Source organism: Muscardinus avellanarius (assembly GCF_963383645.1).
Source record: "Muscardinus avellanarius genome assembly, chromosome: 5".
Classification (NCBI taxonomy): Eukaryota; Metazoa; Chordata; class Mammalia; order Rodentia; family Gliridae; genus Muscardinus; species Muscardinus avellanarius.
In genome coordinates, this window is record NC_137790.1 from 76,218,995 (window position 1) to 76,240,860 (window position 21,866).

Consider the following 21,866-nt stretch of genomic DNA (forward strand, 5'->3'; position numbering starts at 1 on the left):
AGGAAGACTGAAGCAGCAAAGTTAAAATATGAGCTTGTATGGAGCTGTGTGATGTGGGAAAACATTAGCTTTTACTATTTCAAATAAAAAATTCTAGCCCAAGGCTTGTATGAACCAGATTTGATAGTAAAAAATAGCACTTCAGGCCAGGTGTGGCGGCACACGCCTATAATCCCAGCACTTGGGAGGCTGAGACAGGAGGATCGTACAGGTTCAAAGCCAGCCTCAGCCTTAGTGAGGCTCTCAGCAACTTAGTGAGACCCTGCTTCCTAATAAAGTATAAAATAGGTATGGGAGTATAGCCTGGAGGTAGAAAGCCCCTGGGTTCCACCTCCAGTACCACAAAAAAAAAAAAAAAAAAAAAAAAAAAAAAGCTCTTCAGAAGCAGAGTTAGAAATGTAGCTTCCAAGCTGGGCATGGTGGCAAATACTTGTAATCCTAGCATTTGGGAGGCTGAGACAGGAGGATCACGGTTTGAGGACAGCCTCAGCTACTTAGTGAGGCCCTTTGCAACTCAGTGAGACCCTGTTTCAAAATAAAGAATAAAAAATAGGACTAGGGGTGTAGCTTGGAGGTCAAATGTCACAGGGTTCCACCCCCAGTACCAAAAAAAAAAAAGAAAAGAAAAGAAACGTAGCTTCCACGGGCGTCTCCTCTATGCTTCTTCTCTGCTATGTTCTAGCTATCTGGGTGATTAGATTTAAAAGCCTGCATAGTCCTGCTCTGCAGAAGGGCAGTGATCCTAGCTCTTGATCCCCAGGCAGAAAAGCAGTTTTTACCAGAAAGGGTTTAGGGAGGGGATTATGAAATTGTTAACAGTCCTAAGCTGAAGGATAAGACGTGTTTTCTTTGCTGAAAACAAACTCCACCCCCACAAGGGGTATTTTATGAGTGATGGGGTGGGGCCTGAACATAAATAATTTTCCCCTTAGTCCAGCTGTAGGATTACTGATGGCTGACTATGTGCTAGGTCATGTATAGCTGAGGAGACAGGATGTTAGGGGATAAAAAAAAACTGATCATGCGCAACAGCAAGTGTTACACATCAGCATTCTTTGATTTGAAATTCAAGTGCTGAATTCCCCCTGGGCAACCTAACGGGATAGGTGGGACTACAATCACCAGGCATAAGTGGGAAAGAGGGAGAGAACCTAACACACTCTTGTACTGCCAATCTATGCTCTGGCTTTCTGAAGGACTGGTGGAGGGAATTCCTGCCAGTTGCAGGCCTCAAAGGAAAAGAAAAACTGTGGAATACCAGTTCTAGTTTAGAACATTCTTAAGAGGGATGAGGTCAAGATAAGCTATTGCTGTAGCAAAGAAGCTGTTCCCTTATGCCTCTGCTCTGTGTGCAGATCTTTCTAAGTATTCAATATGGCTATGAGCAGCATGGATTAACAGATCAAGTCCAAACTGCAGACATTTACAAACTGTCCTTTGTTAAAGAGAGAGAGCGAGAGAGCGAGAGAAACTAATAGCATTGAAATAGGAGTAGTAGAGCCAGAGACTTACTCTCAGAAAGAAACGAATCTAAACTGACTTTGTATAGAATTTTGTCCCCTCCCCAATCACAGTAACCTCAAAATGTTCCTTTCTTTAAAAATAGGGTACAGGAAAGAGATTGATAAGAGCTCCCAAATAACTGGGTGACAGAATTTTTGGAGAAGACAAACACTGTGCCACAGTTGATGCCATGTGGTCTGATCCCCATCAGTTATCTCCATGGACCCCATTGGGTCCAACAAGAAACTCCTCTGGGAGTTAGGAAAGTTAGGCTCAGGTCTCCTTCTTCCCTCAGCCATGCTGACATAATGCCAGCAGTACATTTAGGGGATTTGTGACTAACTCAGCTTTTGTTTTTTTAAAAGGAAGCCAAAATTACAACATTCCGCCCCTGTTACCCATCAGCAAGGCTCACTGCTTGAAGGACTTTGCAAGCCACTTCGCTTCAGAACTGAAGGCACACTACAGTGTCTCGGGGAGAAAAGGCCTCTGGGTATACGCCACTTCCTTCTTCTGCCCACTCTTTAAGGGCAAAAAATTTGTTCTACTTACTATATTTGACAGACTAATTTTTAAAAAATTAATAAAAATGACAATTTCCCTGTCAAGATCACATAACATAAAGAGTAAAGCAATGTCCTTGGGAGGGAAGATGGATGCAGAACAGGCTTCTAAGGTGTAGTCAGCTGCTTTCTGAGTGACCGGTGTCTCTTAGGGGATGGGCAATTTGGGCTCCCCCATTCCCAGTTCCTCTTGCCCCAATTATCTTTCCTTTGTAGCTGTCCTTAGGTTTAGTGTTGGGATCACAATGTGGAATTCAAGAGAGAGCATCTGAAGGTGACGGGACAGAGGGAGGGGAGAGGAAAGGAGGAATGAAAAGCTAGTCTTCTTCATCCTCACTGATGTCATAGGTTGCAGCCTTGTGCCTAGAGAGGTTTGCTGGGGAGCTAGGTGGGGAGGTCTTGCCAGAGAAGGGCCACCGGAAGGAGGGGGAGGGAGAGCGCTCGCGAGTAGGGCTGCTGCTGGGACTCTGCTTTGGACTGATGGCCTGCAGCATCCGGCCTTTTCCCTCTTTCAGCATATGTTTCTGGGGAGATCAAAAGGAAGAGTTAGAAGACACACATGGAGTGCACAAATCACTGCTGAAACATCTGAGACTATTACAGAATGAAGTTACACATTTTCTTCACTTTGTAATAGACTTCTCCCTAAAATGGTCTATGCTATACTATTTATTTAAAGGTTCCCCCAGGCTATCCACAGTCACCAAATCCTTGACTTCTATGCCAAAGGTTCTTCAAAAGCTACTTAGTCTACAGACTAGGTTCCAGGTAAAAACAAAGGCATTAACTAGACCAAAAGGGTATCTAGCCCATTTTTCTTTCTTTTTTTTCTGTGTGTGTGTGTGTGTGTGTGTGTGTGTGTGTGTGTGTGTGTGTGTTTTACTGGGAATTGAACTCAGGGGCATTCTACCTCTGAACTATACTATACTCCCAGCCCTATTTTATTCTTTTAATGTGTGTGTGTGTAGGGGGGGATTGAACCAGGAGACATTCTACCTCCAAGTTACACCCCCACCCTGATTTTATTACTTATTTGGAAACAAGTATCTCATTAGGTTGCTGAGAGCCTCTCTAAGTTGCCAACGCTGGCTTTGAACCTGCCATTCTCCTGTCTCAGCCTCCCAAGTACTAGGATTACAAGTGTGTGCCACCATGCCTGGTTTATTATTTTTGAAACAGGGTCTCACTAAGTTGTGGAGGGCTTCACTAAGTAGCTGAGGCTGGCCATGAAACTGTGATCCTCCTGTCTCAGCCTCCCAAGTACTGGGATTACAAGCCTGCACCACCATGCCTGGCCTAAACCCAGTTTTCAAATTCTCTGAAAAGAAAATTCCACATTCTTTTAAAAAAATCTGTTTTAGTGTCCAAACACCCTCACAGTCAGATCCTTCCTGATGTCTGAATGCTAGGGCCCTTCTGGGCCATTGTCTGGATGTTGGATCTTTTGTTTGGTTTGAAAAGATCTTTACTCTTCGGGGACAGAATTCTCACCTCACCCTGGAATACCACATCAGTTCTTTACAATGAAAACAGCTTCCTTTTTACTATTCTTTCTTCTAGCCTTTCTTTTGATCTAAAACTATGATACAGAGGTAAGCTAGGTAAAGCTACTCAATCTTTTCTCCAGATTTTGAGGCTGATAGCTGGTAAAATTATTTAGGGAAAATGTGTAACTTCATTCTGTAAATATTTTTAAATACTTTTGGAGAATATTTGGAACAGTTCTACCCAGATAAAGGGTATCATATTAGATAACTTCCTAACATCAAGATCCCAGTCTGCTCAAGGTTTCTATAATTTTTTCCACAGCATTGAAATACCCTAAATTTCCCCTAAATTCTCCATTGTTAAAACCATACCAGTGCTCCTTCTGGACCAAACATTTCCAGGAAACTTCCAATGAATTCCCGGGACTTCTCCTCCCATTTCTGGATCAGGTCGATGCTTTTTTCCTCCACCTTCTGAACAAATTCTTTTGACTTTTCTTCCACATCTTTCACTTTCTTCTTTACTTTATCAACCCGTTCCTGCAAGTGGTATTTCTTCTCCTAGGTAAAGATAAAGCTATTTTGAGGAATAATCTTTTTATTGTTTTATTTTTTGGAACTGGGGAGGGAACCCAGGGACCTTCTACCTCTGGGCTACACTCCCAGACCTATTTTATATTTTTATTTGGAAACAAGGTCTCACTAAGTTCCCAAGAGCCTCACTAAATAGCTGAGGCTGGCTTCAAACCTGCACGATCCTCCTGTCTCAGGACCACAATGCCTCGCTTTCCCCAGACCTTTTTTCTTTTCTTCTTCTTCTTCTTTTTTTTTTTTTTTTTTTTTTTTTTTTGCGGTACTGGGGATGGAACCCAGGGGCATTCTACCTCCGAGCTACACCCCCAGCCCTATCTTTATTCTTTATTTTGAAATAGGGTCTCACTGAGTTGCAAAGGGCCTCACTAAGTAGTTACTGAGGCTGTCCGCAAACCATGATCCTCCTTTCTCAGCCTCCCAAATGCTTGGATTACAAGTATGTGCCACCATGCCTGGCCATCCCAGGCATTTTTTTATTTCTTTGAAACAAGGTCTCACTAAATTGCTGAGGCTGGCTTTGAACCTGTATTCCTATTTCAGATTTCCAATTATTGGGATTATAGGCATGTACAAGGATTATAGGCATATACCACCCAGTTTAAGGTTTTTAAATACCTGAGTCTTATGAGAAAATAGATTCTGTAGTAGTTGATTTAATAACAGCTAGAGTCTGTGTACATAAATTATATTCAACTGAGACAATTTTTTTGGGGGGTGGTACTAGGATTCCTGGAAACCCTTCTACCTCCAGGCTACACTCCCAGATCTATTTTATATTTTTATTTGGAAATAGGGTCTCTTAAGCCAGTGAGGCTGGCTTTGAACCTGCACAATCCTCCTGTCTCCATCTCCCAAGCGTGAGGATTACAAGCATGCACCACCACACCTGATGAGCTGAGAAAATTTAGTCTGTTATAGCATAATTCACGGAGCTGTGAGCAGCTGAGGAAGCATAGTTAATTGATTATGTTGAAGATATGATTAGTAGCTTTTTTTCTCCTCCTCCTTCTATTTATTTGTTTGTTTATTTATTTATTTATTTGTATTGGGACTGAACCCAGAGGGATTCTTCCTCTGAGATACAGCCCCAGCCCTATTTTTTTTTTAAACAGGGTCTCATTAGGTTGCTGAAAGTCTCTCTCACTTTGCTAAAGCTCTCCTCAAATCTACAATCCTGTTTCAGCCTCTTAAATACTGTGATTACAGGTATGTGTCACCACATCCAGCACCTCCAGCCCTTTTTTATGTTTTATTTTTATATTTTTATTATTTTATTTTATTTTTAATTTTTTATTGGTGCATTATATTCATACATCGTATTGGGGAAAAAACTTGTGTGTACATACATGTACACATCACCAATTTAACCCCTACCCACTTCCCACCCCATTCTCTTCCCATCCCTCCTTCCCTTGCTTGGCTTAGTGGTTGACTTCGATATGTTTAAGTACATTGCGTGTTTTAGAGAATTTCCTTCTTCCCCCCTCCCATCCCCTCATTTAGGTTGTCTTGTTTGCTCCTCTATAGGATTTCCTTTTTCATCTAGAGTTCCTCCTATGACCCATTTCTCCCTAACTCTCACATATTAGGGAAAGCATCTGATTTCTTATTTTTTGTGACTTATCTCACTAAGCATAATGTCCTCCAGTTACATCCATTTCCCTGAAAATGATGTAATTGAATTTTTTTAAATGGCTGAGTAAAATTCCATTGTGTACATATCCTACAGTTTTGTAATCCATTCATCTGTTGATGGACTTCTTGGCTTGTTCCATACTTTGACTATGGTGAATTGTGCAGCTATGAACATAGATACACATGCATTAGTTTGGTAGTTTGGTTTCTTTTCTTTTGGGTAGATACCCAGGAGTGGTATTGCTGGATCAAAGGGTAGATTCGTTCCCATTCTTCTGAGGATTCTCCATACTGTTTTCCAAAGTGGTTGCACTAATTTGCAATCCCACCAGCAATGTTTTAGAGTTCCCACTTCTCCACAACCTTGCCAGCATTTGTTGTTCTTTGTGTTTTGAATGATTGCCATTCTAGTTGGAGTTAGGTGAAATCTCAGGGCAGTTTTGATTTACATCTCTCTGATTGCCCATGATGTTGAGCATTTCTTCATGCATTTATTGGCCTTTTAAATTTCTTCTTTCATGAAGTTTCTATTTAGTTCACTTGTCCATTTCATTACTGGATACTTTGTTTTCTTAGTGTTGAGTTTGAGTTCTCTGTATATTCTAGATATTAGTCCTCTATCAGAGGGGTAGGTGGCAAAAATCTTCTCCCATTCTGTTGGCTCTGAAAAAGAAATTCTTTAGGTTCTTGACAGTTTCTTTTGCTGAACAGAAGCTCTTCAGTTCCATACAATTCTACGTATTGATTCGCCTTTTAATTTGTTGTGCCTTTGGGGTCTTGTTGAGAAAGTGTTTATCTGTGCCTATGTGTTGCAGTGTTGGACCTATGCCCTCTTCAAAGGATCTTCAAGGTCTCTGGTTTGACTTCCAAATCTTTAATCCATCCTGAATTGACTCTTGTGCAGGGTGAGAAAGTGGGATTAATTTCCAATTTTCTGCATATGGTTAACCAGTTTTGCCAACACCATTTGTTGAAGAGGCTATCTTTTTTCCAGTGTGTTTTTGGACCCTTTGTCAAAAATCAATTGGCTGAAAATGTGTGAACTTGTTTCTGGGTCTTCTATTCTACTCCACTGGTCTATGTATTTGTTTTTGTGCCAGTACCATGCTGTTTTTATTACAATGGCTTTGTAGTATAGTTTGAAGTTAGGTATTTATTCTGCCTATCCATGAACATGGAAGATCTTTCCATCTTCTAAGATCTTCTTCTATTTCTTTTTTCAGTGTTTTATAATTTTCTTTGTAGAGATCTTTTACCTCTTTGGTTAAGTTTATTCCTAAGTATTTTTTTGTGTGTGTGGGCAATCCTCAGTGGAAGTGTTTTCTGAATTTCTTTTTCAGTGGATTTATGGTTGGTGTACAAGAAAGCTTCTGATTTTTTAAGATTGATTTTGTATCCAGACACTTTGCTGAATTTGTTGATCAGTTCTATAAGTCTTTTGGTTGAGTTTGTTGGGTTTTCGAAATATAGTATCATGTCATCTGCAAATAGTGAAAGTTTGAGTTCTTCTTTTCCTATTTGTACTCCTTTGATTTCCTTTTCTTGCCTTATTGCTCTGGCTAGAGTCTCTAATACTGAAGAGAAGTGGTGATAATTGACATCTTTGTCTCATTCCTGTTTTTAGGGGAATTCTTCAAGTTTTTCCCCATTTAATATGATGTTGGCGGTGGGCTTATTGTACATTGTCTTTATGATGTTGAGATATGTTCCTTTTATTCCAATTCTTTGCGGTGTTTTTATGATAAATGGATGTTGGATTTTATCAAATGCTTTTTCAGCGTCTATTGAAATGATCATGTGATTTTTGTCTTTGATTCTATTTATATGATGAACTACATGGATTGATTTTCGTATATTGAACCAGCCTTGCATCCCTGGGATGAACCCTACCTGGTCATGGTGTAACATTTTCTTTATGTGGTTTTGAATGCGTGTTGCTAGTATTTTGTTTAATAGTTTTGCATCCAAGTTTATCAGCGGTATAGGCCTGTAGTTTTCCTTCCTTGAACTGTCTTTATTCGGTTTGGGTATTAGTGTGATGTTGGCTTCATAGAATGTATTTGGGAGAGTCACACTTTTTTCTATTTCATGAAATAGTCTGAGGAGTATTGGGGTTAGCTCTTCTATAAAGGTTTTATAGAATTCACTTGGAAAACCATCTGGTCCTGGGCTTTTCTTTGATGGTAAGCTCTTTATTGCTGTGTCAATCTCTTTAATTGTTATTGGTTGGTTTAAGTTTTCTATATCTTCTTGACTCAGTTTAGGAAGGTTGTATTTATCTAGGGAGTTGTCAATTTCCTTCAGATTTCCATTATGTTAGAGTACAGTTTTTCAAAGTAGTTTCTGATAATCCTCTAGATTTCTACACTGTCAGTAGTAATGTCTCCTTTTTCATCTCTTATTTTCATATTTTGGGTTGATTCTCTCTTTTTTTTAGTTAGGTTGGCTAGTGGTTTATCTATCTTGTTAATTTTTTCAAGAAACCAGCTTTTCATTTTGTTGATTTTCTGTAGTTTTTTTATTCTCTATTTCATTAATTTCTGCTCTAATTTTAATAATTTCCTGTCTTCTACTAGCTTTGGGGTTCAATTGTTGCTGCTTTTCAAGAGATTTTTTTTTTTTTTTTTTTTTTTTTTTTTGGTGGTACTGGGGTTCCTGGGAGCCCTTCTACCTCCGGGCTACACTCTCAGACCTATTTTATATTTTTTTTATTTGGAAACAGGGTATCTTAAGCCAGCAAGGCTGGCTCCGAACCAGTGCGATCCTCCTGTCTCTGCCTCCCAAGCACAGGGATTACAAGCATGTGCCACCACACCCAGCTTTTCAAGAGCTTTGAGGTTTGTCATTAGGTTATTTATTTGAAGATTTTCTGTTTTTCTTATGTGAGCACTCAGTGCTATAACATTTCCTCTTAATACTGCCTTCAAAGTATCCCAGAGGTTTTGATATATTGTATCTTTATTTTCATTTGTTTCTAGAAATTTCTTGATTTCACCTCTTATATCTTCTATGACCCATTCTTCATTCAGAAGTGTGGTGTTCAGTCTCCACATTATGCTGTTTCTCTGGGTCTTCTTATAGTTGATTTCTAGTTTCATTCCATTATGGTCTGAAATGACACAGGGAAGTATGTAACATTTTTTGAATTTGCTAGTGCTCATTTTGTGTCCCAGGATGTGATCTATTTTGGAAAAGGTTCTGTGAGCAGCTGAGAAAAATGTAAACTCCACTGTAGTTGGGTGAAATATTCTATATGTGTCCAACAGGACCATTTGATTAATGGTGTTCTTTAGTTCTGAGGCATCTTTACTGACCTATTGTCTGGAAGATCAGTCTAATGTTGTGATAGGTATGTTGAAGTCTCCTAGTATTATTGTACTGGGATATATGTGTGACTTCATGTCACAAAGAGTTTGATTTATTAAAGTAGCTGCACCTATGTTTGGGGCATAGATGTTGATTATTGTTATTTCCTCTTGCTGGATTATTTTATTATTATTATTATTATTTTGGTAATACTGGGGTTCCTGGAAGCCCTTCTACCTCCGAGCTACACTCCCAGACCTATTTTTTATATTTTTATTTGGAAACAGGGTCTCTTAAGCCAGTGCAGCTGGCTTCGAACCTGCGAGATCCTCCTGTATCCACCTCTCAAGCGCAGGAATTACAAGCATGCGCCACCACGCCCAGTTTGGATTATTCTTTTTACCAATAAAAAATGACCTTCTTTGTCTCTTCTAATAATTTTGGGTTTGAAGTCTAACTTGTCCGATATCATAATTATTTCTCCTGCTTGCCTTTGAGTTCTGTTAGCATGAATTACCTTGCTCCAGCCCTTTACCTTGAGTTTGTTCCTATCTTTACTTGTAAGGTGTGTTTCTTGTAAGCAGCAGATGGATGGATTCTGGTTTTTAATCCATTTTGCCACTTTATGTCTTTTTATTGGAGAGTTGAGGCCATTTACATTCAGTGAGATTATTGAGAGATAATTTTTAATTCCTAACATGTTAAAATATTTATTATGTTTGAGATACTGTTTATTCTTCTTTGTTTAGTTGTCTGTGGATGGAAAATCTTTGTTTCTTTGGTTCTGGCATATATTACCTATTTCTTCTTTGTAGTTAATCTCCTTGAGTATTTTCTCTAGTGTTGGTTTTGAAGACATAAATTCCTTCAGTTTCTGTTTGTCATGGAAGTTTCTTATTTCCCCATCTAATTTGATAGATAGTTTTGCTGGGTAGGAAATTTTTGGCTGGAAGTTGTTTTCTTTCACAGTCTGGAATATATTACTCCAGGCCCTTCTGGCTTTCATGACTTGGTTTGGGAAGTCTGGAGTGATTCTAACTGGTTTGCCTCTGAATGTTACTTGGCCTTTTGTTTTTGTTGGCTTTTACACTGGTCATTTTGACTATTATGTGGCATGGGAATCTTTTCTCTGATCTTGTCTAAAGGGAGTTCTAGCTGGGTGTGGTGGCGCACGCTTGTAATTCCCGCGCTTGGGAGGCTGAGACAGGAGGATCTCACAGGTTCGAAGCCAGCCTCAGTTACTTAGCGAGGCTTTCAGCAACTTAGTGAGACCCTGTTTCCAAATAAAATATAAAAAAGGTCTGGGAATATAGCCCGGAGGTGGAAAGCCTCTGGGTTCCACCCCCAGTACCATCAAAAAATAAAAAATAAATAAAATAAATAAATAAAGGGAGTTCTATAAGTTTCCTGGACCTGTGTATTGACCTCTTGCTCTATGTTTGGAAAATTTTCTGCTATTACCTCCCTGAAGAGATTATTGATCCCTTTGGTTTCACCTTCTTTTCCCTCCTCTATGCCAATTATTCTTAGGTTAGCTCTCTTAAAATGAGCCCATATTTGTTCAATGTCAAATTCCTGCTGTCGGATTTTTTTTTCTAAATTATAAACTATGCGTTCATTTTTGGAGTGATCATCTTTTAGGAGCGAGATTCTATTCTCCATGTGGTCTAATCGATTGCTTATACTTTGAATTGAGGCCTTTACTTCAATGATTGTATCCTTTATTTATTTTAAACTCTAAATTCTTTTCGAAGGTCCTATATTATTTCTACAGTTATATTCCTGATTTGATCTTCTGGAGATCTCTGAATTTCTGTGTTATCAGGTTCTGATGTTGTGGGGTTGTGGGCATTCATTGCTCCATTGTTGTTCTTCTTTCCCATGATTTGAGAAGTTTGTGCCTTTCCTGGGTTCTTCCCTGGGTTACTACAACTTCACTTAGGGTGCTCTGGATCTCAAGTCTGTGGTAATCTCAGTCACCACTACTCCTTTACTGGGTTGTATCACAAAGTCTCAGACCCAGGGAGTTAATAGAGGCTGCACAAGTCCATGGGGGTGCCAGCGTGGGTGTTTTCCCACAGGGAGCTGCGACTAGGGTGTATTATCTCTGCCACTGCTACTCCTTCACTGTGTTGGACTGCAAAATCTCAGACCCAGGGAGATTATCAAAGCTGCACAAGTCCTTGGGAGTACAATTTCACCTACGGTAATTGAGTGCGCTAATCTGGAGTTGTCGCGGGCATGGTTAACTCGCCGCTGCTTCTGGCAATATGGAGCTGCTGCCACACCCTTGGTAGGTGTGAGGCTGGCGTAATTCTTTTCTGGTTTTGAGCTCCGTTCTGAGTCCCTGGAGGGAGTGCTGAGCTTGGCCACTGGGAGTTTTAGACATTCTTTGCACTGAAAAAATTGCTGAATTACACGCGAATGATCTGCAGCTGCTCACTTCAGCTCCTTGTTTACCTTTCTTCTCTGGAGCCTGGTGGGTTGTTGAGTGCGCTGATCTGGAGATGTCGCAGGCGCAGTGAACTCGCCGCCGCTGCTAGCAATATGGCACTGTTGTTGTACCCTTAGCCATGAGGCTGGCGTATTTCTTTTCTGGTTTTGAACTCCATTCTGAGTCCCTTTCTTCTCTGGAGCCTGGTGATGCGAGGCAAGATGGCGCCAGCACAGCTCAGCTGCCATAATGCGGGCTGGTTTCTTTTCTGGTCTCTGGTTGTTCTTCTAGTCTTCTTTTTCTCTGTCCCTTGTATTTACAGTTTTTATTTCTCTGCTGATGGTGTTTTCTGGCTATGAAAAGCACTGATTTTGTGGCAATAGAGATCGTTTGTTAGCAGGACTCATAAAACACTGCTTTTCTCAGTCACCACCTTCCCGGAAGTCTATGTTTTATTTTTAAACAGGGTCTCGCTAAGTTGCTGAGGCTGGCCTTGGCATCATACCTGGTGTTTTTTTCTTTTCTTTTTATTTATTTATTTATTTTTGGTAGATTTACGGATGGAACCCAGGGGCATTCAACCTCTGAGGTACACCCCTTGCCCTATTTTTTATCCTTCATTTTGAAACAGGGTCTCACTAAGTTGCAGAGGGCTTCACTAAATAGCTGAGGCTGTCCATGAACCATGATCCTTGGGTTTCTGCCTCTCAACTGCTGGGATTTCAAGTGTGCACCACCACGCCCAGCCTCTTTTAAAAATTTTAAACTTGGAGCTGGGCATGGTGGCACATGCTTGTAATACCAGCATTCGGGGTCTGAGACCAGAAGATCAAGGTTCGTGGACAGCCTCAGCTACTTAGTGAGGCCCTCTGCAACTCAGTGAGACCCTGTTTCAAAATAAAAAATATAAAATAGGACAGGGGTATAGTTCAGAGGTAGAATGTCCCTGAGTTCCATCCCCAGTGCTACAAAAAAGAAAGAAAGAAAGAAAGAAAGAAAGAAAGAAAGAAAGAAAGAAAGAAATTAAAATTAAAACTTGGGTCTATTTGGGGAAATCCCATGCAAAATATCATGTGTTGTTCATACATGGAAAGGATCTATAGCTTCCATCAGATTTTCTTTCTTTTCTTTTTCTTTCTTTTCTTTTTTTTCTTTCTTTCTTTCTTTTTTTTTTTTGTGGTGTGTGTGTTGCTGGGGATTGAACCTAGGGGCATTCTACCTCTGAGCTACTTGGGAGGTTGAGACAGAAGGACTGCAGGATCAAGGCCAGCCTTAGCAACTTAGGATTTTATTATTTATTTCAAAATAAACCAAATAAAAAGAGTTTAGGGTGTAGCTCAGTGGTAGAACACCTCTGGGTTCAATTCCCAGTACCAAAAAACCCCACCTCCAATTAAAAAAAAGTTAAGAGCACTGTTTTAAATGTCTTGATATGGTATACTATGTAAATTACATATTGTTTCTTTAATTGGCTGCATATCCTTGATACTAGAATGTTAAGCCTGCCTCTGTCTTACTCTCTTTGCAAGGAGCTTAGCATGGTGTAACCACAGAGAGGGACTGATTAGCTTCTGGAAGTGATTACTACATCAGACTGGAAAGCCAGTTCATCTGAGATGGAACAGGGGCAATGTGTGTCCTCCAGACTCAGGGAAGTCTGGGTGAGGTTGGTACTCACATTGATAAAGCTGACGTTGAGCTCCTTTGCGGTGTAGCCCCTCTGTAGGTTCCGTCTCGCATACACATCGTAGTCTCGGACAATCCGGGTGATGATGTCTGATGTGGAGATACCTTCTGTCCTCTGTGTTGGAGCAAACATGCCTAACTCAAGAACACATACAGACAAACACTGTGAAGTTCTGGTATGCTCAAACAGAGGGTGAGATAGAAACTGGAGCAATACTCCTTTTCTCATAAAGCAGACTCCATGATTACAAATTGAAGTCTAAAGACATGGGCATATAGAAGAGGGACTGAATCAAAGGCAAGGGGTAACTTAAGAGGCTGAGACAGGAGGATCACAGGTTTGCCACCAGCCTCAGCTACTTAGTGAGGCCCTCCCCAACTTAGTGAAAAACCCTGTTTCAAAATAAAGAATAAAATATAGGGCTGGGTGGGAGGTGCAGCTTGGAGGTAAAATGTCCCTTGGTTCAATTCAATCCCCAGTACTGGGGGTGAAAAAAAAGGCAAATGTAAAGGCAAGAGGTAAGAAAAGAAGGAGCTACATGGTCCTAATATTAAGAAAAATATGAGAGTAAGAAAGGTTTTCTAAAATTAACAAAGATATCAAAATTTGACACTTAGAGCTGAGTGTGATGGTGCATGCTTGTAATCACAGCATTTGGGAGGCTGAGACAGGAGGATCACAGTTTGCGTACAGCTTCAGCTACCACTTAATGAGGCCCTTTTCAAATTAGTGAGATTCTGTTTCAAAATAAAGAATAGAAAAATAGGGCTTAGGGTTGTAGCTCGGAGGTAGAATGCCTCTGGGTTCCACCTACAGTATGGAAAAAAAATTGACATTTAGACTAAGAATTGATGTGTGCCGGTTTTATGCTCACCTTTAATTAAAAGTATGACCTGAAAGATGCTGAATTTCTTGTTTTGTTTTGCTTTTGTGGTACTGGGGATTGAACCCAAGGGCATTATACCTCCAAGCTATATCCCCAGCACTATTTTATTTTTTAGTTTTGGAACAGGATCTCACTAAGTTGCTGAGGCTAGCCTTGAATCTGCAATTCTCCTGTCCCAGCATCCCAAGTAATGAGATTACACATTTGTACCACCACACCCTGGAGGATGTTGAATTTTTTAGTGTACAAATGTTCCACTGTAAAGCAGAGATATGACTGAATCTTTGTAGCTGCCCGAGACCCCATTAGGTGAAGACAAATATCAACTTACTCACCTGCTTCTTTGATGTGCTTATAAACATCATCACTACCAGCAGAAGAATAAGGAATATCATCATGGGCTACAAAGTCAATCTGAAAACAAGTAAACATTATTTAAAACCCAAGATAGGTTAAAAAAAAACCTGTAAATACTGTTAAGCACAGAAAAGGACAATAAGCAGAAGGCAGATGTCATATGAACTTTTTTCTGTGTATCTCTCTCTGCTTTACTCATAAATTCTATGATCTATTCACAAACCACCAACCTAGTCATGTATGAATCACAAATGCTAAGTTAGCTAGTTTCTTTTCTAGCTATTTTTCTTGGTCTACTAGCAGTGCCACTCTCCCTTTGTACACCAGGCTCCATGCTGTGATCAATAACAGGAGAATTTTCTGGTGAGCTAGTTGATGGGTGGAGCCTAGGAGAGAAAGAATCTCCCTATTGTTCTGGGTACACAAGAATTGGTCAAATAAGGGTTTCTAAAACCATTCAGTAAGCTGGGCATGGTGATGTATTCTTGTAATCCCAGTACTTGGGAGGCTGAGACAGGAGGATTGCACAGGTTCGAAGCCAGCCTCAGCTACTTAGTGAGGCTCTCAGCAACTTAGTGAGACCCTGTTTCCAAATAAAATATAAAATAGGTCTGGGAGTATAGCCCAGAGGTAGAAAGCCCCTAGGTTCTATCCTCAGCACTGCAAAATAATAATAATAATAATAATAATAATAATAATAATAATAAATAAATAAAAAATTCTAAAAATTTCTTCATTAACTAGTTTCTTTGGTTTCTTTCTCAGTTCATGAAAAAAGAGGGATATAAAAATAGCAAACAAAGCCAGAGACAGTGGCACAAACCTGTAATCCCAGTATTTGAGAGGCTAAGATGGGAAAATCACAGGTTTGAGGACAATCTTAGCAACTTAATGAAACCTTGTTTCAAAACTAAAAAATAAATAGTGCTGTGGGTGTAGATTAGAAGTAGAACTCCCCTGGGTTCATCCCCCAGGTCATGAATAAATAAAATAAAAAATAAAAAGGGCTAGGTGTGTAGTTTAGAGGTAGAATATCCCGTTTCAATCTTTTGTACTGAGGGGTAGGAGAGAAGACAGAGAGAATAAAAGCAACCAAGAGCCCTTTTACTGCAATAGATATGTCTATATTACTGAGAAATACAAATTCCAAAGCTATAGAAGACCTTTTAGGTCTGAGGATATATCATTTTACTATTATCAATACTCTTTGCAGCCAGGCATGGTGGTGCATGCTTGTAATCCCAGCATTTGGGAAGCTGAGACCTGAGGATTGCTGTTTGTGGCCAGCCTCAGCTACTTAGGCCCTCCGCAACTCAGTGAGACCCTGTTTCTAAATAAAGATTAAAAAAAGGGCAGTGGGTATAGCTCGGAGGTAGAATATCCCTGGTTTCTATCCCCAGACTCGAAAAAAAATTCTCTTTGCAAGAGTAGGAGATTAATGACACTGGGGTCAATGATTTTTTTGAGGCAGGCGTGGTGGCACACTCTTGTAATACCAGCATTCAGGAGGCTGAGACTGGAGGATCGCAGTTCACGGACAGCCTCAGCTACTTAATGAGACCTCTGCAACTCAGTGAAACCTGGTTTCAAAATAAAAGAATAAAAATTAGGACAGAGGGTATAGCTTGGAGATCGAATGCCCTTGGGTTCCATCCCCAGATCCACAAAAAATAATAATTTTTTTTAGGGACATGCTAATACTCATTTATTTACTCCTTCCTGAATAAGCCATAGGCCTTTGGTAATGTTATTACCAATGCCACTATACCCAGCTCCCCAAAACTACTGTGGTACATGCTCATTGAGACTCAGCTAACATCTCAAGTATCCATGAACAACACATCAGGAAATCATAAGCAGCAAAGTAAAGCATGAGGGGTAAGAAAGATTATTCTTGAGATACATGCTAACAAGGAAAACAGGAAGTTAGAAGTTGCTTCCATCTGGGATTGCCTGTTGGCATTGCTAAAAATAATTTTTTATCCCCATGATGCCACTGGCTGCTAAGTGCTGATGTAGAAAAGTAGAGAACTGCCTGGTATGGTGGTGCACACTTGTAATCCCAGCATTTGGGAGGCTGAGACAGGAGGATCATGGTTCACGGCCAGCCTCAGCTACTTAGTGAGGCCCTTTGCAACTCAGTGAGACCCTGTTTCAAAATAAACAATAAAAAATAGGGCTAGGGCTGTAGCTCAGAGGTAGAATACAGAATGTCCCTGGGTTGCATCCCCAGTACCACAAAAAAAAAAAAGAGAGAGAGAGAACTAGAAAAAGGTCTGTGCTAACCATAACTATATATAATAAATATCCCCTAGCTTCAGGCCTACCCAAGTACTGTGTTAGAAGTACTCTGGCGCCGGGCGTGGTGGCGCACGCTTGTAATCCCTGTGCTTGGGAGGCAGAGACAGGAGGATTGCGTAGGTTCGAAGCCAGCCGTGCTGGCTTAAGAGACCCTGTTTCCAAATAAAAATAGGTCTGGGAGTATAGCCTGGAGGTAGAAGGGTTTCTAGGAACCCCAGTACCACACACACAAAAAAAAGGCTGGGCTCCTACAAGGATGGACACACCTATAGTGTGGGAGGAATACCACACAATTTAAAAGTCCAGTCCCAAAGCCAGGTGTGGTAGCACATACTTGTAATCCCAGTACCTGGGAGGGTAAGACAAGAGGATCACAGATTTGAAGCCAGCCTCAGAAACCTAGCAAGACCCTGTTTCAAAATAAAAAATAAGCCAGCCATGGTGGTGCAGCCCTGTAATCCCAGTACTTAGGAGGCTGAGCAGGAGGATCATAGGTTCAAGGACAGGCTCAGTAAGTAGTGAGACTCTCATCAACCTAGCAAGACCCTGTTTCAAAATAAAACTAAAAAATAAGACTGAGGGTGTAGCTTAGAGGTAGAATGCCCCTGGGTTCAACCTCAAGTACCATAAATTAATTAATTGAAATAAAAAAGGGCTGGGAGTGTAGCTCAGAGAAAGAATGCCCCTGGGTTCAAAAGTTCAATCTCCATTACCACAAACTAAGTAAGTAAATAAATAAGTAAATAACTAGAAATAAATCAATAAGGCTGAGGGTGTAGCTCAGAGGTAGAATGCCTCTGGGTTCAAGCCTTAGTACCACACACACACACTAAAAAAGAATCTAGGTCTAGCCCTGCTACTAGTGTAACCTGAAGCAGGTTATTTGGTCACTCTGGACCTTGTTTCTCATATGTAAAATGGAAATAATAACTACTCCACACGACTGTTAGGAGAAGTAAATGAAATGGGCATGGTGGTGCACACTTGTAATTCCAGTACTTGGGAGACTGAGGCAGGAGGATCGCTGGTTCACCACCAGCCTCAGCTACTTAGTGAGACCCTCCACAACTTAGAGAGACCCTGTTTCAAAAATAAAGAATAAAAATAGGGCTGGGGTATATCGGATTTAGAATACCCCTGGCTTCTATTCCCAGTACCATAAAAAAAAGTGCTTATAAATCATCAAATCCCATATAAAAGTCAGAGATGAAAACTATTATCAGCAATATCACTGTCATCATCACTATATAAAACACAGATGGTGCAATAGAGCTAACGGAAAGTGGCCCTAGTGCCAGAAGTCTTGGGAGCTGAGGGACTTGGCAGTTTCTTACCCGGTGCTCTGCCAGGAATTCAGGTGTCAGGGTCCAGGGGGCATTCCTCACCACCTCATCCACGTAGCGGCAGTGCTGCACAGCATCGTAGCGCTCATTTTCATTCATCACCGTGAAGCCTTTGAAGTTGTGCGTTAACTCATCACTGCAGACTGGGTGCATCACATCGTAAAGTTGTAAGTTGAGGTTCTCTTTGCTTAACCCTCCTCAGTCACCAACCTCTCCCACCTCTAAGGGCTGGAGCCATCTTCCCCACCTGGAGAAAAGCCTTCTGGATGTAGCTGAGTCTAGGTAACAGTGCTCTTCCTAATCCAAGAGTCACCCTCAGGAGCAACACTCACTAAACAGCATGCCCATACTTGTGAGAGGAAAGGATACAACTGGGGACTATGATCGTTGACTGAAATGAACCTGCTGTGCATTTCTGCATCAGTCATGCTATTTATTATTTATTTACTGGTGATTGCACCCAGGGGCATCCTACCTTTGAGTACCTACATCCTACCTTCAAGCTATATCCCCAGCCTATTTTTTTTTTTTTTGAAACAGAGTCTCACTAAGTTGCTGAGGCTATACTCAAACCTGTGATCCTCCTATCTCAGCCTCCCAAGCACTTGAGATTACAGGTGTGCACCACCAAGCCTGGCTTGAAAATACTATTCTTAAGTAGGCAATCAAGACAGTGTTACTCCCATTACTGCAAAATAGTAAGATAAATACTCTCAGGTCAGTGGGTTTGCAGCAATTCTCCCTCCTTTGAGGTTGCTACCACCTCACCAACTTCAAGTTTTAGAGACACTGTACTATATCCTCCATTTAAAAACGGAAACAAAGGCCAATGTGGTCAGATTACACATGTATGAGAGAGTAAAAGACTACTATAATCTTTTTTATGGACAGAACCTACGGTCACCAGATGTTTTCTTACCTCCCACAATGAGGTACGTGTTAGGAAAAAGGTTCTTTGCTTGCATCAGAGCCCGAGCATGACCAGAGTGAAATAAGTCAAATATTCCATCTGCATAAACTCTCACAGGCCGTTCATCTGAATCCAAATGAAAGAATTCATCACAAAAATACATTTATTCATTATCTTATAATTGACAAATGAAAATGGTACTGTGTGAATGTTCCATCCATCTCCACTAACTCTCAGTTAGTCTACTTGTATCAAACTTCTCAGGTACAAAAAATAATAATAAAGTGCGATTGCTTTTCCTTAAAGTTATTTTACTTATTGATTGATTGATTGATTGATTGTGGTACTTGGGATGGAACCCAGGGGCTTTCTACTCTGAGCTGCACTCCTAGACATATTTTTTTTTATTTTATTTGGAAGCAGGGTCTCACTAAGTTGCTGAGAGCCTCACTAAAGAGCTGAGGCTGGCCACGAACCAGGATCCTCCTGTCTCAGTCTCCCAGTGATGGGATTACAAGCGTGCACCACCACGACCGGCTTCTTAAAGTTATTTTATTATTATTATTATTTATTTTTGTGGTACTGGAGGTGGAACCCAGGGGCTTTTCTACCTCCGGGCTATATTCCCAGAACTATCTTATACTTTATTTGGAAACAGGGTCTCACTAAGTTGCTGAGAGCCTCACTAAGTAGCTGAGGCTGGCTTCAAACCTGCATGATCCTCCTGTCTCAGCCTCCCAGCGATGGGATTACAAGCATGTGCCACCACACACAGCTTCTTAAAGTTATTTTAAAAGTGAAGAGTTATTCAATAGGCATCTGTCCTGAAATTTAAACTCTTCACCTTCAGCTTATGATCCCCCAGTTATGCTTTTGTGTGTGTGTGTGTGGTACTAGGGATGGAACCCACGGATATTCTACCTCTGAGCTACACCCCCCAGCCCTATTTTTTATTGTTTACTTTAAAACAGGGTCTCACTGATAAAGTAAACAAAGGGTCTCACTAAATAGCTGAGGCTGCCCTTGAACCTGAATCCTCCTGTCTCAGCCTACCAAATGCTGGGATTGCAGACATGCACCACTACACCCAGTCCCAATTATGTTCTGAATAAAGTATACTCAAACTGTACTCTGGCTGCTTGCCCCCCCCCCCCATTACTGGGAATGGAACCCAGGGGCATTCTAGCTCTGAGCTACATCCCCAGCTCTATTTTTATTCTTTTTATTTTAAAATGGTGTAAGTAGCAGATGGCCTCACTAAGTAACAGAGGCTGGCCATGAACCCAGATCCTCCTCTCTGAGCCTCCCAAGTACTGGGTTTACAAGTGTATGCCACCACACTAGCTTATATTATTATTATTATTATTATTATTATTATTATTATTATTATTATTATTTTGGTGGTACTGGGGTTCCTGGAAACCCTTCTACCTCTGGGCTACACTCCCAGACACACACACACACACACACACACACACACACACACACACACACACACACATATATATATATATATATATATATATATATATATATATATATATTAAATTTGGAAACAGGGTCTCTTTCGAACCTGCACAATCCTCCTGTCTCCTGTCTCCGCCTCCCAAGGGGGGGGGTATAAACATGTACCACCACTCCCGGCTTAACACATCTGGCCTATTTTATTCTTTATTTTGAAACAAGGTCTCACTAAGTTGCAGAAGGCCTCACTATGTAGCTGAGGCTGTCTGCAACAGAAATCCCTCCTGTCTCAGCCTCCCAAATGCTAGGATGACAAGTGTGTGCCACTATGCCTGGCATAGTCTTTCATTTTTAAGCTGCTTTGATAACTAAGAACTAATGCTTTGCTTTGAAAAGAAACCTCCCTGCTAGTTCCCTGAGAGTAAGGAGTGATCCAGATTTGAGACTGAAAAAGAGAGAGGGTAAATTTCTAAGGAGACCAGAAACAAAGTGTCAAATCCCCAATAACTCTGATTTCCAGATTCACCCTTCAGTTCCTGCTCCATAAGAAAAGAATTGCTTGAAGCATTTCTCCTTTGTAGTAAGCATGATGTTACATTTTTTTTGTAGTTGAGGGTGATATATTAAGTGTTTGAAAATAAAATATAAATGTTTTAGGATTTTTCATTATAGCTTTTTCTTTTCTCCATTAAGAAAAATAAAAGAAGCCGGGCGTGGTGGCTCTCGCTTGTAATCCCAGCAATTGGGAGGCTGAGACCGGAGGATCTCTGTTCGAGGACAGCCTCAGTTACTTAGTGAGGCCCTCCAAAACCTAGTGAGACCCTGTTTCAAATTTAAAAAGAATAAAAAAATAGGGCAAGGGGTGTATTCATTTCGAGTCACCCCCCCATGCCATTTTGGCATGGGGCTGTATTTCTGTTTTCTGTATTTCTGTCTTTTAATAAACTTCTTTAAGTCTTAAAAAAAAAAAAAATAGGGCAAGGGGTGTATCTTGGAGGTTAAATGCCCCTGGGTTCCATCCCCAGACCCGCAAAAAAAAAAAAAAAAAAAAAAAGAGAAAAATAAAAGAGAACTGTCAATTTCTTTTTAGTACTAGTGGTCTATGAAAGAGAAGATTGGAGATTATCTCTTGGGCATAAGATTAATTCCAAAGCCAAATAAAACACATTGAGATTGAAACTGACATAATGTTCATCATGCTTCAAATGAGAAATCTAAGCCATACAACTGTCTTTTTTTTTTTTCCCCGTGGTACTGGGGATGGAACCCAGGCGCATTCTACCTCTGAGCTACACCCCCAGCCCTATGTTTTATTCATTATTTTAAAACAGGGTTTCACTGAGTTGCAAAGGGCCTCACTAAGTAGTAGTTGAGGCTGTCCTTGAACTGCAATCCT

The 21,866-nt window shown here is 40.6% G+C and overlaps 1 protein-coding gene across 1 annotated transcript in view; it reads right to left on the reverse strand.

The window, feature by feature from the left end:
• Positions 1-2,383: 2,383 nt before the first annotated feature.
• Positions 2,384-21,866, reverse strand: part of PCYT1A (phosphate cytidylyltransferase 1A, choline) — a gene marked incomplete at both ends in the record, with an annotated part of 44,794 nt that continues 25,311 nt past the window's right edge. Inside the window, 6 exons of the mRNA XM_080696675.1 lie at positions 2,384-2,590; positions 3,926-4,114; positions 13,201-13,343; positions 14,431-14,509; positions 18,088-18,239; positions 19,016-19,132. Coding sequence (XP_080552801.1) covers positions 2,384-2,590; positions 3,926-4,114; positions 13,201-13,343; positions 14,431-14,509; positions 18,088-18,239; positions 19,016-19,132 — 887 coding nt within the window. The remainder of the gene's footprint in view (positions 2,591-3,925; positions 4,115-13,200; positions 13,344-14,430; positions 14,510-18,087; positions 18,240-19,015; positions 19,133-21,866) is intronic.